General features: G+C 33.7%; 1 protein-coding gene across 1 annotated transcript in view; it reads right to left on the bottom strand.

Annotated features, from left to right (window-relative positions):
- The window catches only part of LOC139502504 (serine/threonine-protein phosphatase 6 regulatory ankyrin repeat subunit B-like), a 45393-nt gene that overhangs the window by 20981 nt on the left and 4440 nt on the right, over positions 1-19972 (bottom strand). The window contains exon 3 of the mRNA XM_071291987.1: positions 2433-2662. Within this exon, the coding sequence (XP_071148088.1) occupies positions 2433-2662 (230 nt within the window). The remainder of the gene's footprint in view (positions 1-2432; positions 2663-19972) is intronic.

The raw sequence follows: 19972 nt of genomic DNA, 5'->3' as shown, positions 1-19972 counted from the left end.
GGGGATGTGTTTGTAGATCTTACTTTTCTAAACATTCTTGATGCGTACAATTATCTCTATCTTTAATGAACTTGGCCAAATTGCTTCAGTGGAAATGTAAGTGAAAATTTACAAATTTTACGGTTTTTTTAAATTGACTGAAAAGGGCTATAACTCCTTAGGCATGTTAGTTGGTCAATTGACAATTTTGATAATGTTGACTTATTTGTAGATCTTACTTAGCTAAACATTTTTGCTGTTTACAGTTTATCTCTATCTTTAATAATATTCAAGATAATAACCAATCAGTTCAGGGGCAGCAACCTAACAACAGGTTGTTTGATTTATCTGAAAATTTCAGGGCTGATAGATCTTGACCTGATAAACAATTTAACTTTGTCAGATTTCCCCTAAATGCTTTGGTTTTTGAGTAATAAGCCAATAACTGCATATTACCCCTATGGTCTATTTTAAGCCATGGCGGTCATCTTGGTTAGTGTGCTGGGTCACCGGACACAATTGTTAAACTAGATACCCCTTTGCTGAATGTGGCTAAGTTTGGTTAAATTTGGCCCAGTAGTTTCAGAGAAGAAGATTTTTCTAAAAGATTACTAAGATTTACAAAAGTTGTTAAAAATTGACTATAAAGGGCAATAACTCCTTAGGGGTCAATTGACCATTTTTGGTCATGTTGACTTATTTGTAGATCTTACTTTGCTGAACATTTTTGCTGTTTACAGTTTATCTCTATCTATAATAATATTCAAGATAATAAACAAAAACAGCAAAATGTCCTTAAAAGTATCAATTCAGGGGCAGCAACCTAACAACGGGTTGTCTGATTTATGTTCTATTTCAAGCCATGGCGGTCATCTTGGTTGGTGTGCTGGGTTACTGTACACAATTGTTAAACTAGATACCTCTTTGATGATTGTGGCTAACTTTGGTTAAATTTGGCCCAGTAGTTTCAGAGAAGATTTTTCTAAAAGTTTACAGACGCCAAACGCCAAGTGATGAGAAAAAAAACCTCATCATAGGAGAGAAAAACCTTATCATAATAAAGGAAAACAATGAAAAACCACCTCATAATAAAAGAAACCTCCTCATAATAGAGAAAAACCTCATCATAATAAAGAATTAGAGGCTCCAAAGAGCCTGTGTCGCTCACCTTGGTCTATGTGAAAAATTTGAATAAATTGTGTTTTGTGATGGTGATCTGTTTGTACATCTTACTTTACTGAACATTCTTGCTGCTTACAATTACTTCTATCTATATTGAACTTGGCCTAAAAGTTTCAGTCGAAAATGTTAGTTAAAATTTACAAATTTTATGAAAATTGTTAAAAATTGACTTAAAGGACAATTACTCCTTATGGGGTCAATTGACCATTTTGGTCATGTCGACTTATTTTTAGGTCTTACTTTGCTGAACATTATTGCGGTTTACAGTTTATCTCTATTTATAATAATATTCAAGATAATAACCAAAAACAGCAAAATTTCCCTAAAATTACCAATTCAGGGGTAGCAACCCAACAACGGTTTGTCTGATACATCTGCAAATTTCAGGGCAGATAGATCTTGACCTGATGAACATTTTAACCCCATGTCAGTTTTGCTCTAAATGCTTTGGTTTTTGAGTTATAAGCCAAAAACTGCATTTTACCCCATATGTTCTATTTTTAGCCATGGCGGCCATCTTGGTTAGTTTGGCGGGTCAGAGGAGAAGATTTTTGTAAAAAATAACGACGACGACGACGCCCGACGCCATACGCCAAGTGATGAGAAAAGCTCACTTGGACCTTCGGGCCAGGTGAGCTAAAAACGGCAAAATTTCCTTAAAATGACTAGTTCAGGGGCAGCAACCTAACAGCGGGTTGTCAGATCCATCTGAAAATTTCATGGCAGATAGATCTTAACCTGATAAACAATTTTACTCCCTGTCACTGATTTGCTCTTAATGCTTTGGTTTTTGAGTTATAAGCCAAAAACTGCATTTTACCCCTATGTTTTATTTTTAGCCATGGCGGCCATCTTGGTTGGTTGGCCGGGTCACGCCACACATTTTTTAAACTAGATACCCCAATGATGATTGTGGTCAAGTTTGGTTCAGTTTGGCCTGGTAGTTTCAGAGGAGAAGATTTTTGTAAAAGTTCACAACGACGGATGATGGAAGCTGGATGCCGGACGCCAAGTGATGAGAAAAGCTCACTGGGCCCAAAAAGCTAAAAACCTCATCATGATAAAGAAGGATTGAGTTCCATAGTTCCATTAAAATTTCAAAAATTAATGACAAAATTTATAAAGCCAGCCACAACTACTTATCTTTTTGTTTTATAAATTTTTTATCAATGGTTCAATATTTTGAACTTCATTTTCTTGTAATTTTGTTACAAATGCCTTATGATACACCAGATTTCCCTTATATCTGTGGTAGGAAAATTGATACATACACTAGTTATATCATTCCATGCCATGTTGAAGAAAGTATTGTCTACTTTGCCATCATCCAAATGAGCCAGATAACTCCTGTAGTGATTGATTCTTGCTAAATCTGCATCTTTGGTGGTTTCCATGGTAGTAGGTAAACAGTCGAATCCACAAGAAGGAAGAGTCATTGGGGTCAAGTTCCTCAGTAATGTTGTCATTAGGGTCACATCAAAAGTTTTAGAATCTGGAACATCTGGAAAATATATCAAATATTGAAGGTAATAAGAGAATAACCAAATGAAAATTTTGTTTTTAAAAAATAATTTAAACATTACTGAACATGCTGTAGTGGTCTATGGTAATTTATTTTCTCTATGTTTTGCGTTATTTTCATGTTTCTTGATCAGTGTGAGAAACATATTTCTTCTCACTAGTGAACCAGATGCTCATCAGGGTGCAAATTACATGACCACAGAGGTCGAACCATGAACAGTTGGAGCAAGTATCGACACAACATAGAAGCTTAAAGTAACAGCTCAGCCTCTGAATTTGGATTGTGATTAAATAGTTGACAAAGCAAAGGTTTCTGACACACAATGAATGTGGTCTACTGAAATTAATTTTTCTTTTGCATTTGAGCAATACACACCTTGTTGTTGAATATTTAATATTAATCCCCTCAAAAAAATTATTGAAGAAAAACTCTTTTTAATTTCTGAAATCTGAAATGAGGAATATATTACCCCCCCCCCTCTCAAGATCTCAATTGAAATTTCTAATGGAGTTGGCAACAATAACTACTCATTTAAAGGAGCACTAGCTGTCAAATTCATTTTCACCAATTTGACTCAAATTCTCATATATTTTTTATAACAATTTTAAAATGTAAACCATTTTTCCAAACTATCAAAAGTATAAAATGAACAATTTAAAGGCCATGGTCTCAATATTAAGATTTAGCTCCGTTTCGTGTGAATTTTAGCAATGACTCCATCTAATTAAATTTCTAGTTGACCTTCTATGACCATATTAGCGATGTAAACATAAACATAGATATAAATAGATTAACTAACTGGTGAGTTAGATTTTTATAGGTCTACTTAATTTTGTATTATAGATTAAAATTTATGTTTATCATCGCTTTTTCCTTTAGAAATAAGAATGATTTTTTTGTGTATCGAGTTAGTCAATCAAATTAATTACCTTTATCGTATCGCGGCTAGATAATCATGTTGTGATTGGTTTAAAGCCGTCGTCCCCTATGAGACCGTAGGGGGTAGTTAATTTCATAGGGGGTTAGTGACGCTGTAATGGTGACGTCATTTATTAATGTTGTTGTGTTTCTTTGATTATTTTTCAACAAAACGCAGCAGAAAAAGTCCAGCGTACGAAAAATTCGTTATACAGTTAACTACTGACCCCCTACAGACCCTCTATGGATCGGTAGGGGGTCAGTGGCGAACCATATAACTTATATTGTTTCACTTTCAATGTTGACATTCTTTTCCTTTAAATAACCATACACGGACAATGCATGTGTTATTATATCTCTTTCTACAGGGTTTAATCGGAGTTCACATGAATACAGGTTTAATGAGGTCGAATTATTCACTTGCAAGTTCATTATATCAATTTTATTAGCTTAAATTGACAAAATTTAATCATTTTAGCTGCTAAAAGTGAATTATTATTTCACTATTTCACTTTCATTAATGATTGACCAAAAAACTCATACTTCAGATTTTTTATATATCTTGTAGCTTAGACTCATTTTGCCCCTTTTTATACATCATAAAATATTTAAATATAAAATAATATACAGTCATAGTTAAAATTATTATTAATTAATAGTAACTTCTAAAAATAAATTTACAGCTACACATCTCAAGACAATCATCATAAATTTTAAGCAGTATAAGGGAGGAATCAAACATATATATCTAGGACTCTAAAGTGCGATGGTACTCTGAAGTACGATGGTCACGCTTAAGTACAATGGTGTCTCACGCTAAAGTATGATGGTCACGCTTAAGTGTGATGGTGTCTCAGGCTAAAGTATGATGGTGTCTCACGCTAAAGTATGATGGTAAGTCTTTGTTTTGCTAAAGTGCGATGGCATATATATATATAGCACGCTGAAGTGCAATGGAACAAATGAGACAGGTTCAAGGACAAGAATGTTAAAAACGAGTCATTTTGCAAAATCTAGTTTGCTATGATATAGAATATAAGTCAATAGGCTTTTATTTTACCCGTAGTCTTATGTGACTGTTTCTAAATTTAGAATACTGACCTAGCCTGGACCTAGTAATAATTGCTAACCAGATGCTCCGCAGGGTGCAGCTTTATACGACCGCAGAGGTTGAACCTTGAACGGTTGGGGTAAGTATGGACACAACATTCAAACTGGATTCAGCTTTAAATTTATATTGTGATTAAAAAGTTGACACAGCATAGGATTCTGACACAGAATGAATGTGGCCTAATGAACTTAAAAAAATTGTTTTGTCTTTGAGCAATTCACTATGCTGTTAATCCTCTCAATAAAAATGACCCCCCTCCCCCCCACCTCAATTTCTTTTCACATCCCCCGTTTCTTTATACCAAAACTGATCTCAATTCAAATTTCTAATTGAGTTTGCATTTACTCATTTAAATACATCATAAAATATTAAAATGTTAAAAATGTGCTTGTAATCACAGAATGGTAAGGATTGTTTTAATTTATTATTTGGTAGTAAAAGTGAATATACATTGTATATTATATAAAACAATGATTTAAGTTGATTCAACTACTATTCTGGACAAAGAAAGATAACTCCAATTTTTAAAGAATATTTTATAAAAACTGTGCAATTGAATATTTCTTGCTATTGCGCATTATTGTGCAATTAGATATTTCTTGCTTTTGTGCAATACTGTACAATTGAAGATTTCTTCTTAATGCACAATACTGTGCCATTGAAGATTTCTTGCTATTGCACAATACTTTGCAATTGAAAATTTATTGCTATTGCACAATACTGTGCAATTGAAGATTTCTTGCTATTGCCCAATACTGTGCAATTAAAGATTTTTGCTATTGCGCAATACTTTGCAATTGAAGATTTCTTGCTATTGCACAATACTTAATATAATAATTTTGAAACCTATTTGGACCAACTTGAAAACTGGGCCCATAATCAAAATTCTAAGTACATGTTTAGAATCTAAACTTTAGACTCAGCATATCAAAGAACCCCCAGAATTCAAATTTTGTTAAAATTAAGTTTAATTTTGGACCCTTCGGACCTTAATGTAGACCAATTTGAAAACAGGACCAAAAATTAAGAATCTGAATGCACGGTTAGATTGGGCATATCAAAGAACCCCAATAATTCATTTTTGATGGAATGAAACAAAGTTTAATTTTGGCCCCTTTTGGCCCCTAATCCGTTAGGACCAAAACTCCCAATATCAATCCAAACCTTCCTTTTGTGGTCATAAACCTTGTGTTAAAATGGCATGGATTTCTATAAACTTATACTTAAGTTATTGTGCAAAAACCAAGAAAAATGCTTATTTGGGACCTGTTTTTGGCCCCTAATTCCTAAACTGTATGGACTAAAACTCCCATAATCAAACCCAACCTTTCTTTTGTGGTCATAGACCTTATGTTTAAATTTCATAGATTTCTGTGTACTTATACTAAAGTTATTGTGCAAAAAACAAGAAAAATTATTATTTGGGACCTTTTTGGCCCCTAATTCCTAAACTGTTTGGACCAAAACCAATCCCAACCTGCTTGTTGTGGTCATTAACCCTTGTGTTTGAATTTCATAGATTTCTTTTTACTTTTACGGACGACGACGCAAACATGATACCAATACATGCAATATACGACCAAAAAATTTTCAATTTTTGCAGTCATATCAAAAGGTCATTTAAGTGTCAGAAAATACATATATTTCCTTTAAATTAATTTTTAACTATTTGGGTGTTTTGGATTGATTGTTAGTTGCCGTTCAGTGGCAAATATTTCATGCATGTTCAGGACAAGAGTCATATTTGATGTAGCTTACTGTTTACACAGCCTATTAATGTAAGCACATCTCCTTAAAGTTTTCAGTTGCAAATTCCAAATTTGGTTATTGTCGGAATAAATTAAATTTATTTGTACAAGCTTCAATTTAAATGCGAGAGAAAGGGGTTGTTGTTCGAGCTTTCGCCTTTCAGTAGCGAGTATTGATACATGTTTTATTTTACTACATTGTACACACTGATTTTTTTAATTAATGGACAATTTATGATTTACGTCTGAAAACGTGTACCTTTATTTTACGGATTGTTCAATAAAATCGACAATATTTTAACGTAAGCTTAAACATTATATGCATCTGTTCGCTTCCGTTACTTATTTCATCTTCCAGCATGTTCATTTTTTGTTTGTATAAAAGACTGTTAACGTCATAATCCAACTACGTTTCATATGTCTATACTTTCGCTGACAATCGCAATTTAGCCTGACCATCGTACTTTAGCGTCCCCATTGCACTTTAGAGTCCTACATATATAACAGTATTCTTTAAATTTTAATTGAATTACCTCCCTTACACTGCTTTGAAATTGTCTAAATTGTCCTTTAAACAGAAAAACCCTTATTTTCCCCCTGAATAAGGTAATAAGCATTGTTTAATAATATTTGATTGAGGCAAACTAAAGTTCAAGAACTGAAACAAAAAAAAAACATGAGCATTTTTTTCATTTGTAAAGTGGCATGACTTGATCAACAGCGAATGTGATGCCACCAAAATTCAAACTTGATCTTTTTTTTTTATAGTAATAAGCATTCTGTATAAGTTTCATAACATTTGGTTGGGACTTAAGTTCTAGAGCCGAGTTTGTAAATTTCCATTTGTAAGGGGCCTTACTCTAGATTGCTTCCAGTAACGCAAAATGCAATCTTGATCTGTATTTTGTGAAAATTAGCATTGTGTATAAGTTTCATAACACTTGGTTGACGCAAACTCGTGTTAGATAATGGAAACAAATTTCTGGAAGTATGTAGGTACAGACGGACAAGGGTAAGACTTAATGCCCCCTCTGCAAGGGCGGTAAAGAATGAAAAACAAATATGTCATTATATATGAAAACAACATACGACAACCACTGTATTAAAGGCTCATGAGAGTGGGCTATTTTAAATTGACATACATATCTTGCTTGTAATCCTGAGGTTTATAATGGTAAATAAAAATTAATGCTAACCTGTAATCTACCTGTACACAATCAGCACAAATGAAAGAAAAAAATTGGCATATGAAATGCAGATTCACTGATTGGTGCCATAGCCAAACGCCAAAGTCTGATAGTCATCATAAGTGTGAGCTGTCTTTGGTAAGTGACATTATTGTATAAGGAAACTGACAAAATTTCATGACTGAGATTTCAATCATGAAATCTCAGAAAACAGGAAACAGGAAAATTTGCGAAGTGTTATTATATGTTTATAATGTATAAAATCAAGATTTATTTGTCAATATTTTCCAAATTTAATTATATACTAAATATGTTTACATTCAGAGATCGAGCAAGATTTACACCTTGTAGATTTTATTTATCCACTATTTTCTCTAGAAGCATTTTTGAACATTAATAGAAGTTTTCTTAATTGTTATACCAAACCTATTATGTTTTCAATAAAAAAAACCTTAAAATTAATTAACAATAAAAAAAATATCGAATTAATTATATGAGGAAAAAAGTTAATGATTGACTGATATGAAAAAAGGTACACGTAACATTTTTATTTTTCAGTTTTTGTAGATGGTATTATGTTTATGTTTTCATCATTCTGATGATCCTTGATGATGTGTGCATCCAAAAAAGTTAAGAAACAGAGACTGAAAACAATATTTTTTTTATTTCATTTTACGGTGATTACTCCAAACTGTCATTTTTGAGGGGAACAAAATATACACCCTTTAAAGGAGGCTCGCGGGTATAAGATTTTAAGAAAAAAATTAAAATTTTATTTTTCATTTCAAATTTGATTAATTACATTGAGTAGTTGTTACTTTATCTTAGGGTACAAAAATCATTCCAAAAAATCTTTTCGTGTTGGCCACAGGTGACTTTTAAAATGTAGGTATCATTGGAAAAGCTCCAAATTATCTCCCTTTGGTGCAAAAATGCCATTTTTTGGCATTAAAATGGAAATATCTTTTTTAACTTATTGGTGACCTATATTTTTTATGGTTGTTTTCAAATAAGCTGTACATAAACTAAATAATTGTAAAATTTAAGTGTTTTCTGTAATTAGGTTCTTCTTTTATTTAAATATTACCGATTTTTCTTCTATTAGTTCAACAGATAAAAAGAACATTAACAAAAATGTATGCTTCTTTCGAAGGCAGATTGTGAGCATAAATGAACGGTGACCCATTTTTTTATTTCATTTTTCTATTTAGTATAAGATAAAGTTCATTTATAGAAAAAATAAAGCGAAATCCTATATTAAATAAAAAAAAATATTTAGACCAGCGAGCCCACTTAAAGGGCTAAAATACAAAAGAAATGTGACCAGAGAAAGTTTTTACAACCAGACACAATTGAAATATAGATATTATTCTATCGTTTAAAACCATTTCCAGACGTGTGTTATTCCGTTACATTAAACTAATGTTAACTAATACATAAAACAGAAGATGTGGTATGATTGTCAATGAGACAACTATCCACAAAAGACCAAAATGACACAGACATTAACTATAGGTCACCGTACGACCTTCAACAATGAGCAAAGCCCATACTGCATAGTCAGCTATAAAAGGCCCCGGTAAGACAATATAAAGCGAAAAAACTAACAGCCTTATTTATGTAAAAGAACGAACGAAAAACAAATATGTAACACATAAACAAACGACAACCAATGATTTAACAGGCTCCTGACTTGGGACAGGCACATACATAAATAATGTGGCAGGGTACGTTAAACATGTTAGCAGGATCCCAACCCTCTTCTAACCTGGGACAATGGTATAACAGTACAACATAAGAACAAACTATAATAAAGGGCTGGGCTTTAGCGCATGATACACCCGTTGCTCTAAAAGACGGGCGTATAAGTTACTGTCCCAAAATTGGAAAATCTCCCCTTTTTGAAGCATAAAAATTCATAACACGGAAATGTAAAATCTGAAATTTATAAAAATTGAAAAGGAGCTTACATCAATAGATATAAACAATTCACCAAAGTTTCATGGACATTGCTGAAAGCCTTTTTGAGTTATTGTCTGAAGTGTTAAAAATCCCCCTTTTTTATGAATAAAGCCCCATAAATCCAAAACTTAAAATCTGAAATTTATAAAAATTGAAAAGGAGCTTACATCAATATATATAAACAATTCACCAAAGTTGCATGGACATTGGTGAAAGCCTTTTTGAGTTATTGTCCGATGTGTTGAAAATCCCCCTTTTTTATGAATAAAGCCCCATAAATCCAAAACTTAAAATCTGAAATTAAAAAAAAAAAAAGGAAGCTTACATCAATAGATATAAACAATTCGCTTAGGTTTCATGGAAATTGGTGAAAGTGTTTTTAAGTTATTGTCCGAAGTGTGGACAACGGTATACCATAATACGTCCCGTCTAAAAGACGACGGGTGTATAAAAATCAGTTGAAAAGCTACTAAATAGGCTTAAGGTAACACGATACCGAATGACGTTAAGTCACGAGTTATCGTTCCTGACGTTATCGTATAACGTTCACACATACAAGCCAATGCAGCAGGTTCTGCAATCACAGAGTGATTAAATATTAAAAACAAATATTTTTGGTAACTTTGTGACATTTTTAACGGTAACTTTTTCTACATGCAGAGTTCCGAGAGTTTTGATGCAATACGTAATGGTTATTTGATATCGATTGCTTTATCGTTTTCCGGCAATTCTTCTGCTCATTGTTAACCTTTAAAAATGTATTACTTTACTTTTTAAATATTCTGTTTCTTTAATATTTAAGAATCTGCATGATTTATCTATATAATTATGTTCTTATGCATAATAGACTGAGTTTTATCACTTTATTTTATATTCTTGGTTTATTTTTGCAATAAATACCTATTCATGATGCAGGCCGTATCCCCATGAAATTTTGTTTTGAAAGTAGAAATCTAATCTATAGAAACTTAGGATGATGTGTGTAAAAAAACCTGGGAATTGTACAACTATTAATTCGTGTTAAAATGGTCATCAAAAACACCGATCGGGTAAAATGGCAAAATGTAAACCGTCTCTGAAATTCATTGGTCTGTACAGAGGAAATCCGATATAGTTTAAGAAGCATTTTAAAATTAAAGTGATAGCTTTGTAATCCTATAGACCATGTCTGCACGGAACAGACAGCAACATCGGAATGAGGCCTGAGCAATTTAACGTAGGCTGAGAAATACATGGGAACTTGATTCGGCAAAAAAAAGGTCCCGTTACAGTCTGATTAAAGCAAGCCCCAGGTATCCACTTGCGTCTTTAAACGCAAGTTGATAGTCGGGACTGGCTCTAGTCAAACTGGTTCCGTAACATTTTTTTTCTCTCGAAATTTACAAGCAAACGACTGACTAATTATTATTCAAACGGCAGAAAGAGACTGACATAACTAAATCTTTAAATCATTTATATGTTATATTCGTGTTAATTTACGCTTGCATGGGTATTCGGTTGTAGTGTGTTTTTTTTTGTGTGTGTGATTTGAGATGGAAAATACTGTAAATGTACAAGTTCGGAGACAAAACGACTGAAAGAGAATTAACATAGTTGCCTTTTTAGGCCCTGAGGGGCATATTGATCACATACTAGGCGTCGGGAAAAGCTCGAGAAGTTTAGTTTCACAGTCTTAAAAGAAGTTTTAAGAATAAGTATACAACTTTCAAGTAGATCTATATACATGTAAACAAGAAGTGTTTGTATTTCTTTGTGTGGATAAATGTACTATATATATATATACAACTCGTCTAAACATCAACCCAACAATGTTAGATCTGTAAATTTGCTTTCGCAAATTTTTGGTTCTTCCCTCGCCGGGATTCGAACCCATGCTACTGTGATATCGTGACACCAAATCGCCTGCACTGCAGCCGTCCCGCTAGACCACACGACCACCTGGGCTCTCAAAAAAAGAGCTTTAGCTGGCCATGTGTTACCTTTCCACGTCAGTTTTAATCTAGCGGCGTACTACAGTACATGATATATAAGGCATGAAGATGTTATTGGTACAGATCAGCTAAATTATCTATAGTAAAGGATCCTACAAATTAATGTAATATACAGTCACAGAAAATAATTATATTTATAAGTACGTCTGAGTCAGTGACAACTCTACAACAGATGTATCCATCGGATGGCCATCAATGATGGTGATACATGGCTGTGTACATAATGTATATACAACTCGTCTAAACATCAACCCAACAATGTTAGATCTGAAAAGATGTTATTGTTACAGATGAGCTAAATTATCTATAGTAAAGGATCCTACAAATTAATGTAATATTACAATAACATCTTCATGCCTTATATATCATGTACTGTAGTACGCCGCTAGATTAAAACTGACGTGGAAAGGTAACACATGGCCAGCGAAAGCCTTTTTTTTGAGAGCCCAGGTGGTCGTGTGGTCTAGCGGGACGGCTGCAGTGCAGGCGATTTGGTGTCACGATATCACAGTAGCATGGGTTCGAATCCCGGCGAGGGAAGAACCAAAAATTTGCGAAAGCAAATTTACAGATCTAACATTGTTGGGTTGATGTTTAGACGAGTTGTATATACATTATGTACACAGCCATGTATCACCATCATTGATGGCGATCCGATGGATACATCTGTTGTAGAATTGTCACTGACTCAGACGTACTTATAAATATAATTATTTTCTGTGACTGTATATTACATTAATTTGTAGGATCCTTTACTATAGATAATTTAGCTGATCTGTAACAATAACATCTTCATGCCTTATATATCATGTACTGTAGTACGCCGCTAGATTAAAACTGACGTGGAAAGGTAACACATGGCCAGCGAAAGCTCTTTTTTTGAGAGCCCAGGTGGTCGTGTGGTCTAGCGGGACGGCTGCAGTGCAGGCGATTTGGTGTCACGATATCACAGTAGCATGGGTTCGAATCCCGGCGAGGGAAGAACCAAAAATTTGCGAAAGCAAATTTACAGATCTAACATCGTTGGGTTGATGTTTAGACGAGTTGTATATACATTATGTACACAGCCATATATCACCATCATTGATGGCGATCCGATGGATACATCTGTTGTAGAGTTGTCACTGACTCAGACGTACTTATATATATGTATGTTGTAATATAAAATGTATTTGTACGAGCTTTAGAAACACGACGAAAAGCGAGACTCGCCGAGCTTTCCATTTGTTTCGTAGTAAGTACAAATACATTTTATATTTCTGACAATGTACATAATTTTTATATTTTGTTTTTATTCTACAATTTACACCCTAAGGGTGACTAGGGAATAGAAATATAATCACTTGGTCTTCTTCCGACCCGCAGATAATGCTTCCAACGTGGGGCGTCCATTTGGCTGCATGTGCGGGATGTATCAAGTTTGCAGCCACGTCCAGTCAGAATGGGGACATTAAATCCGACGCCTCGAAAAAAGAGAGTGCTACGCTTTTTGAAAATTCAGAACTCTTATAACAACTCTTTGAGGGGTCCGTAGGTGGCCTGTTGCAGGACAAAATGTCTGTCCCTATCCAATATACCCTCATTTTCCAGTGTGAGTCCAAATTTTCTCGACCCTCATCCCGGATCGCCTCTATTACAAAACCTACCTACTGTTAACTTGTTCTCGTCCTGAACATGCATGACATATTTGCCACTGGACGTTAAGCAACCAGCAATCAATCCTACAATTTACATCCGTCACTTGAAACTTTATTTGTTAAAATTTAAATCATTGCCTCTAATTTTTTCAAAGAATTCGACAAAGTTTACGCACATTTACGCAAAAGAAATATCTACGTTACCGCTTGCTCATTATATAAGTGGGATAACATGAGACTTTATTTGTAAAAGTACAAGTGCAAATAAAACAAAATGTTATACGGAACATGTTATTTGTACAACAGTTGGCTGTTAGAATGATAAATGGAGATATGGGATATGCAATTTATAAGAAAGCAAAATCTTGACATTTAAAGACATCAAAACCAAAGACTTCAAGCAAATTGGGGCTAATGCTAATTGGACGCGTATCTTTTTATATCTAATTTGTATAGTTTTAGTAAACGTTGTTCCCCTAAGTTGGACCAGGATCTGTTTACCCTTCCGGAGCACCTGAGATCACCCCTAGTGTTTGATGGGGTTCGTGTTGCTTATTCTTTAGTTTTCTATGTTGTGTCATATGTACTATTGTTTGTATGTTTGTGTTTGTCTTTTTTCATTTTTAGCCATGGCGTTGTGAGTTTATTTTCGATTTATGAGTTTGACTGTCCCTCTGGTATATCTTTCGTCCCGCTTTTGGAAAGTTTTGATGAGTATGTGTAGTATAATTATCATAGTGCCATTTCAGTCTCTTAGTACATATTTGTTTAAGTCTTAAAAAACTTTTGTTCTTCTTGAGAAAATTCAAACCATAATGGAATAAGGAGGTGCGGTAAAATTGCCATTTAATCAACTTTCCACCAAAGACAAAATGACGGAAATGTTAGCTTGCTTTCATTGCTACTTCATTTCAGATCTCCAAATTACCATTCCATTATATGAACTGCATATTCAAAAATATGATTAGTCACCAAAATCCTATTAGAGAACGTATCATCATATTGTTTCACCCGTGTCGTTCGACTGCGTCAATCCCGCACTTGGTGTATATAGGGTGTATACGGCTAATTATTTAGGACTACAGTATTTTTGCTTCAGGTTTAAATTATGTACCTGGTGTTACTACTCATATTAAAGGTGCGCATATCGACTCGTATGGATTTTCTTTATTTTTTGTTCATGACAGGTTGCTGGATTAGGCATTTTGATAAAATATAAAAGGCACGCAGAGTACAGACTCCGGCTAACATCTCCTACATGTGAAATTTCAAGCTGGAACTTTTATATTTCGCAGTTTGTTTTACTTATAAAGAATGCATATATGATCTCAAGATTTGTTTTGTGAATAAATTTTCAACAAATGACAGATTGTTGAACTTTGTGAAATTTTGCATACAGTTTGCAATGTTTGTCCGACTTGCTGAGCAACCAACTCACAAATTTACACCACGCAAAGTACACATACTAATGTATGTAGCAAATCAAGAATATATAAAGTTTTGAATTTTTTTTTGGAGTTTTTATTTTTATTTTTTAGAATATGTATTTTATCAGGATCATTATTTTCCCTCATAATTTTTACAACTAACAGAATGTTAAACCTTTTTTGACTGGTGCATCAAATGTGTCTTTTATAAACAACTGTTTTAAAAATTGTATTGTATCGTCCCAAACATGCATGAACTATTTGCCACTGAACGTTAAACAACCATCAAAAACCGAGCAATTATAAAACTGTTAACTGGATCAATTTTTTTTTTAAGTGCTCTATTTCTGCATGGATGCAGCAAATACACTACCATTGTCTTAAAGGATGGAGTTAAAAACTCAGTAATTCAAAGGAATCACACGTGAAATTTTTCATGTTATTTTCACGTGAACTTTACAAAAATATGAAGGTATTTGTCATGGTTTTAATTAAATTTTAGAATAAAAATAGTATTTGATTAATCTTAATATTTTAAACTAGACATCTAGATGTGTCATAGCGACACAAATGGCCCCGCTCCAAAAAGATGAAAAATCTGCAATTTCAATATAAACACATGTGGACACAAACATGATGGTAGTCTCACATATCAAAAATCAGCCCAAAATCTGGAGGGGAATAGAGAAAAAATCCGTATAACTGTGATTTTCAATAATTTATCAAAGTCCAAAACCCATAATTTCAGCGAAAATAAGCGGAGCGGAACGAAACTTGAGCTTGACCTAAAACTCATCATGGTTAACTCACATACCAAAAATCAGCCCAATATCTGAAGGCGTTTAGCAAAAAAGTCCGTATAAATGTGATTTTCAACAATTTCTCAAAGTCCAAAGCCTGTAATTTCGGCAAAAAATTAGTGGAGCGGAACGAAACTTAAACTTGATCAGTAACTCATCGTAGTTAACTCACATACCAAAAATCAGCCCAATATCTGAAGGCGTTTAGAAAAAAAGTCCGTATAACTGTGATTTTCAACAATTTCTCAAAGTCCAAAGCCCGTAATTTCGGCAAAAAATTAGTGGAGCGGAACGAAACTTAAACTTGATCAGTAACTCATCGTAGTTAACTCACATACCAAAAATCAGCCCAATATCTGAAGGCGTTTAGAAAAAAAGTCCGTATAACTGTGATTTTCAACAATTTCTCAAAGTCCAAAGCCCGTAATTTCAGCAAAAGTTAGTGGAGCGGAACGAAACTTAAACTTGATCTGTAACTCATCATGGTTAACTCACATACCAAAAATCAGCTCAATATCTGAAGGCGTTTAGAAAAACACTCCGTATAATGGTTTGTTGCGGAATGACGGAATTACGGAGAGACGAAAAGACGGAAAGACGGAATTTCGGAATTTCGGAATTTCGGAGAAGGGTAAAACTATATGGCTCCGACAACTTCGTTGCGGGGCCATAACAATTACGTGAATTTAACGTGTACCAAATTCCGGTGATTTATTCATGAACTATTATCATAAGATTCATTAGGAACCAACCAGTTCAAGCAAAGTTTCAAGTATATGCTCGTTTGGTGTGAAAATCAGACTAGTTTAATGTTAATTCATGTGAGTGAAATTTCCATGTGCAGGACAAAATAAATTATATCAGTAGAATTTCATATTGCATTACTAGGAAATTTACGAAACCCGACAGGGGAAATGAAAATAAAATAAATACCATTCAGATCCCGACACGTATTTTGTTTTCCAAACCTCTGAGTAGGAATAACGTTACATTCTGTATTCAATAACGTCACACGTTTTCGGTCAAATTCTAAGGGTATCAATCAACTTTGAAGCCATTTATCTCAAAAACAAGGATGGTGACATCTGAGTTTCTATACGTGTATGGATCAGTTTGCAATCCTGGATATTATGTTAGTTTTTTGTTTTTCTCCGTATATAAGAACATAGCCATCCATTGGAAAATCTAAACAGGAAAGCCGAAAAATAGGCATTTCCCCTATATACCTATGTAAATTTGTTGCAAAAATTGACGTTATCCTATGAAAATACCAAGAAAACAAAAATGGTGACCCCCATTTTTTATTACATTTTTCGATGTAACTCAATTAAAAGAACATGTGTGCCAAAAAGTTTAGAAATCGGGAGATATGCCATTCGGTATCGTGTTACCTTAACTCATCAGATGGACAAAAATACAAGTGGACATGGCCGGTTACTTATACATCCTGACAAAAAAAGACACAATGAATAGATCTGAGAGTACTTGCAGTTATCTGACAGCTAGTTCAAAGCCACTAAACACCAATAAAAAAATCATGCATCTACGACTAAACTATCAATCTGTACACATCCTACATCAAAAGGATTTAGTGTAAAGACGTCATAAACAGCCAGAGAAAAATATGACCTTGTGCCAAGTTACAGGTATAGACAGATTGTAGATCCATATTACATGTAGTAATATTTAGTTAGCTTTAATTTACTGATAACAAAATCAATATTTATACCAATAAAACAATATTCAATTATCTTATTATAGTGTTGAATAGGTAACCTTTTATAATAAGTTTATTAAGAGCGACAAGTTTACATGGATCATTTCTAAATTCCCGGCATGGTTAACAATATTTCGGTAAAAATGAGGATAAGGTTTTTTTCGAAGTCAGTTACAGTACTACAGGGCAATGTTTCAAGAAAATTTTGCAGATGAAACATTTCTACCAGCTTGACACATTTGCTTAACTGCTTTTGTTTTTCAGTTACATTGTATAAGCATAAGCCAAACAAGAATGTGTCCTTGGTACACGGATGCCCACTCACACTATCATTTTCTATGTTCAGTGGACCATGAAATTAGGGGTCAAAACTCTTATTTGGCATGAAAATTAGAAAGATCATATCATAAGGAACATGTGTACTAGGTTTCAAGTTGATTCAACATCAACTTCATCAAAAAATACCTTGACCAAAAACTTTAACCTGAAGCGAAACGAACGGACAGACAACAAAACAGACAGACGGACGAACTGATGCACAGACCAAACTAGAGGCTCTAAAGAGCATGTGTGTCGCTCACCTTGGTATATGTGAACAAAGGAAGCAGACAGTTCATGACAAAATTGTGTTTAGGTGATTATGATGTGTTTGTACATCTTACTTTAATGAACATTCTTGCTGCTTACAATTATCTCTATCTATAATGAACTTGTCCTTGAAGTTTCAGTGAAAAATTTTAGTAAAAATTTACAAATTTTATGAAAATTGTTAAAAATTGATTATCATGATTATAAAGGACAATAACCTGATAGCTTCTTAGGGGGTCAATTGACCATTTTGGTCATTTTGACTTATTTGAGTCTTAAATTGCTGTACATTATTGCTGTTTACAGTTTATCTCTATCTTTAATAATATTCAAGATAATAACCCAAAACAGCCAAATTTCCTTAAAATTACCAATTTAGGGGCAGCAACCTAACGAGTTGTCCGATTCATCTAAAAATTTCAGGACAGATAGATCTTGACCAGATAAACAATTTTACTCTGTCAGATTTGCTATAAATGCTTTGGTTTTTGAGTTATGAGCCAAACTGCATTTTACCCCTATGTTCTATTTTTAGCCAAAGCGGTCATCTTAGTTGGTTTGCCCAGTCACAAAACACCATTTTATAAACTAGATAGCCTAATAATGATTCTGGCTATGTTTGGTAAAATTTGGCCCAGTAGTTTCAGAATAGAAGATTTTTGTAAAAGTTAACTAAGATTTACGAAAAATGGTTAAAAATTGGCTATAAAGGGCAATAACTCCTTAAGGGGTCAACTGACCATTTTGGTCATGTTGACTTATTTTTAAATCTTACTTTGCTGAACATTATTGCTGTTTACAGTTTATCTCCATCTATAATAATATTCAAGATAATAACCAAAAACAGTAAAATTTCCTTAAAATTACCAATTTAGGGGCAGCAACCCAACAATGGCCATTGGGTTGTCTGATTCATCTGAAAATTTCAGGGCAGATAGATCTTCACCTGTAAACAATTGTACCCCAGTTAGATTTGCTCTAAATGCTTTGGTTTTTGAGTTATAAGCCAAAAACTGCATTTTATCCCTATGTTCAATTTTAGCCGTAGCGGCCATCTTGGTTGGTTTCCCCGGTCACAAAACACAAATTTTAAACTAGATAGCCTAATAATGCTTCTGGCTATATTTAGTAAAATTTAGCCCAGTAGTTTCAGAGAAGAAGATTTTTGTAAAAGTTAACTAAGATTTACGAAAAATGGTTAAAAAATGGCTATAAAGGGCAATTACTCCTAAAGGGGTCAATTGACCATTTTGGTCATGTTGACTTATTTGTAAATCTTACTTTGCTGAACATTATTGCTGTGTACAGTTTATCTCCATCTATAATAAAATTCAAGATAATAACCAAAAACAGTAAAATTTCCTTAAAATTACCAATTTAGGGGCAGCAACCTAACAACGAGTTGTCCGATTCATCTAAAAATTTCAGGGCAGATAGATCTTGACCTGATAAACAATTTTACCCCAGTCAGATTTGCTCTAAATGCTTTGGTTTTTGAGTTGTAAGCCAAAAACTGCATTTTACCTCTATGTTCTATTTTTAGCCGTAGCCGCCATCTTGGTTGCTTTCCCCGGTCACAAAACACAAATTTTAAACTAGATAGCCTAATAATGATTCCGGCTACATTTGGTTAAATTTGGCCCAGTAGTTTCAGAGAAGAAGATTTTTGTAAAAGTTAACTAAGATTTACGAAAAATGGTTAAAAATTGGCTATAAAGGGCAATAACTCCTAAAGGGGTCAACTGACCATTTTGGTCATGCTGACTTATTTGTAAATCTTACTTTGCTGAACAATATTGCTGTTTACAGTTATCTCCATCTATAATAGTATTCAAGATAATAACCAAAAACAGTAAAATTTCCTTAAAATTACCAATTTAGGGGCAGCAACCCAACAATGGGTTGTCTGATTCATCTGAAAATTTCAGGGCAGATAGATCTTGACCTGATAAACAATTGAACTCCCATGTCAGATTTGCTCTAAATGCTTTGGTTTTTGAGTTATTAGCCAAAAACTGCATTTTACCCCTATGTTCTATTTTTAGCCATAGTGGCCATCTTGGTTGGTTGGCCGGGTAAAAAAACACAAAAGAGTATGTTCGAAAAGGTCCTAAAATGGCTCCCTTTTTTAGCGTAAATTTCAAATTCAGATTTATCGACCAATATCACGATAAATTACAGCTAATACATTGACTAGCTAGGA

The sequence above is a fragment of the Mytilus edulis genome, chromosome 14 (assembly GCF_963676685.1).
Source record: "Mytilus edulis chromosome 14, xbMytEdul2.2, whole genome shotgun sequence".
In the NCBI taxonomy this organism is placed as follows: Eukaryota; Metazoa; Mollusca; class Bivalvia; order Mytilida; family Mytilidae; genus Mytilus; species Mytilus edulis.
The sequence above is the reverse complement of the archived record's forward strand: the minus strand, read 5'-3'. Positions and strand labels throughout refer to the sequence as shown.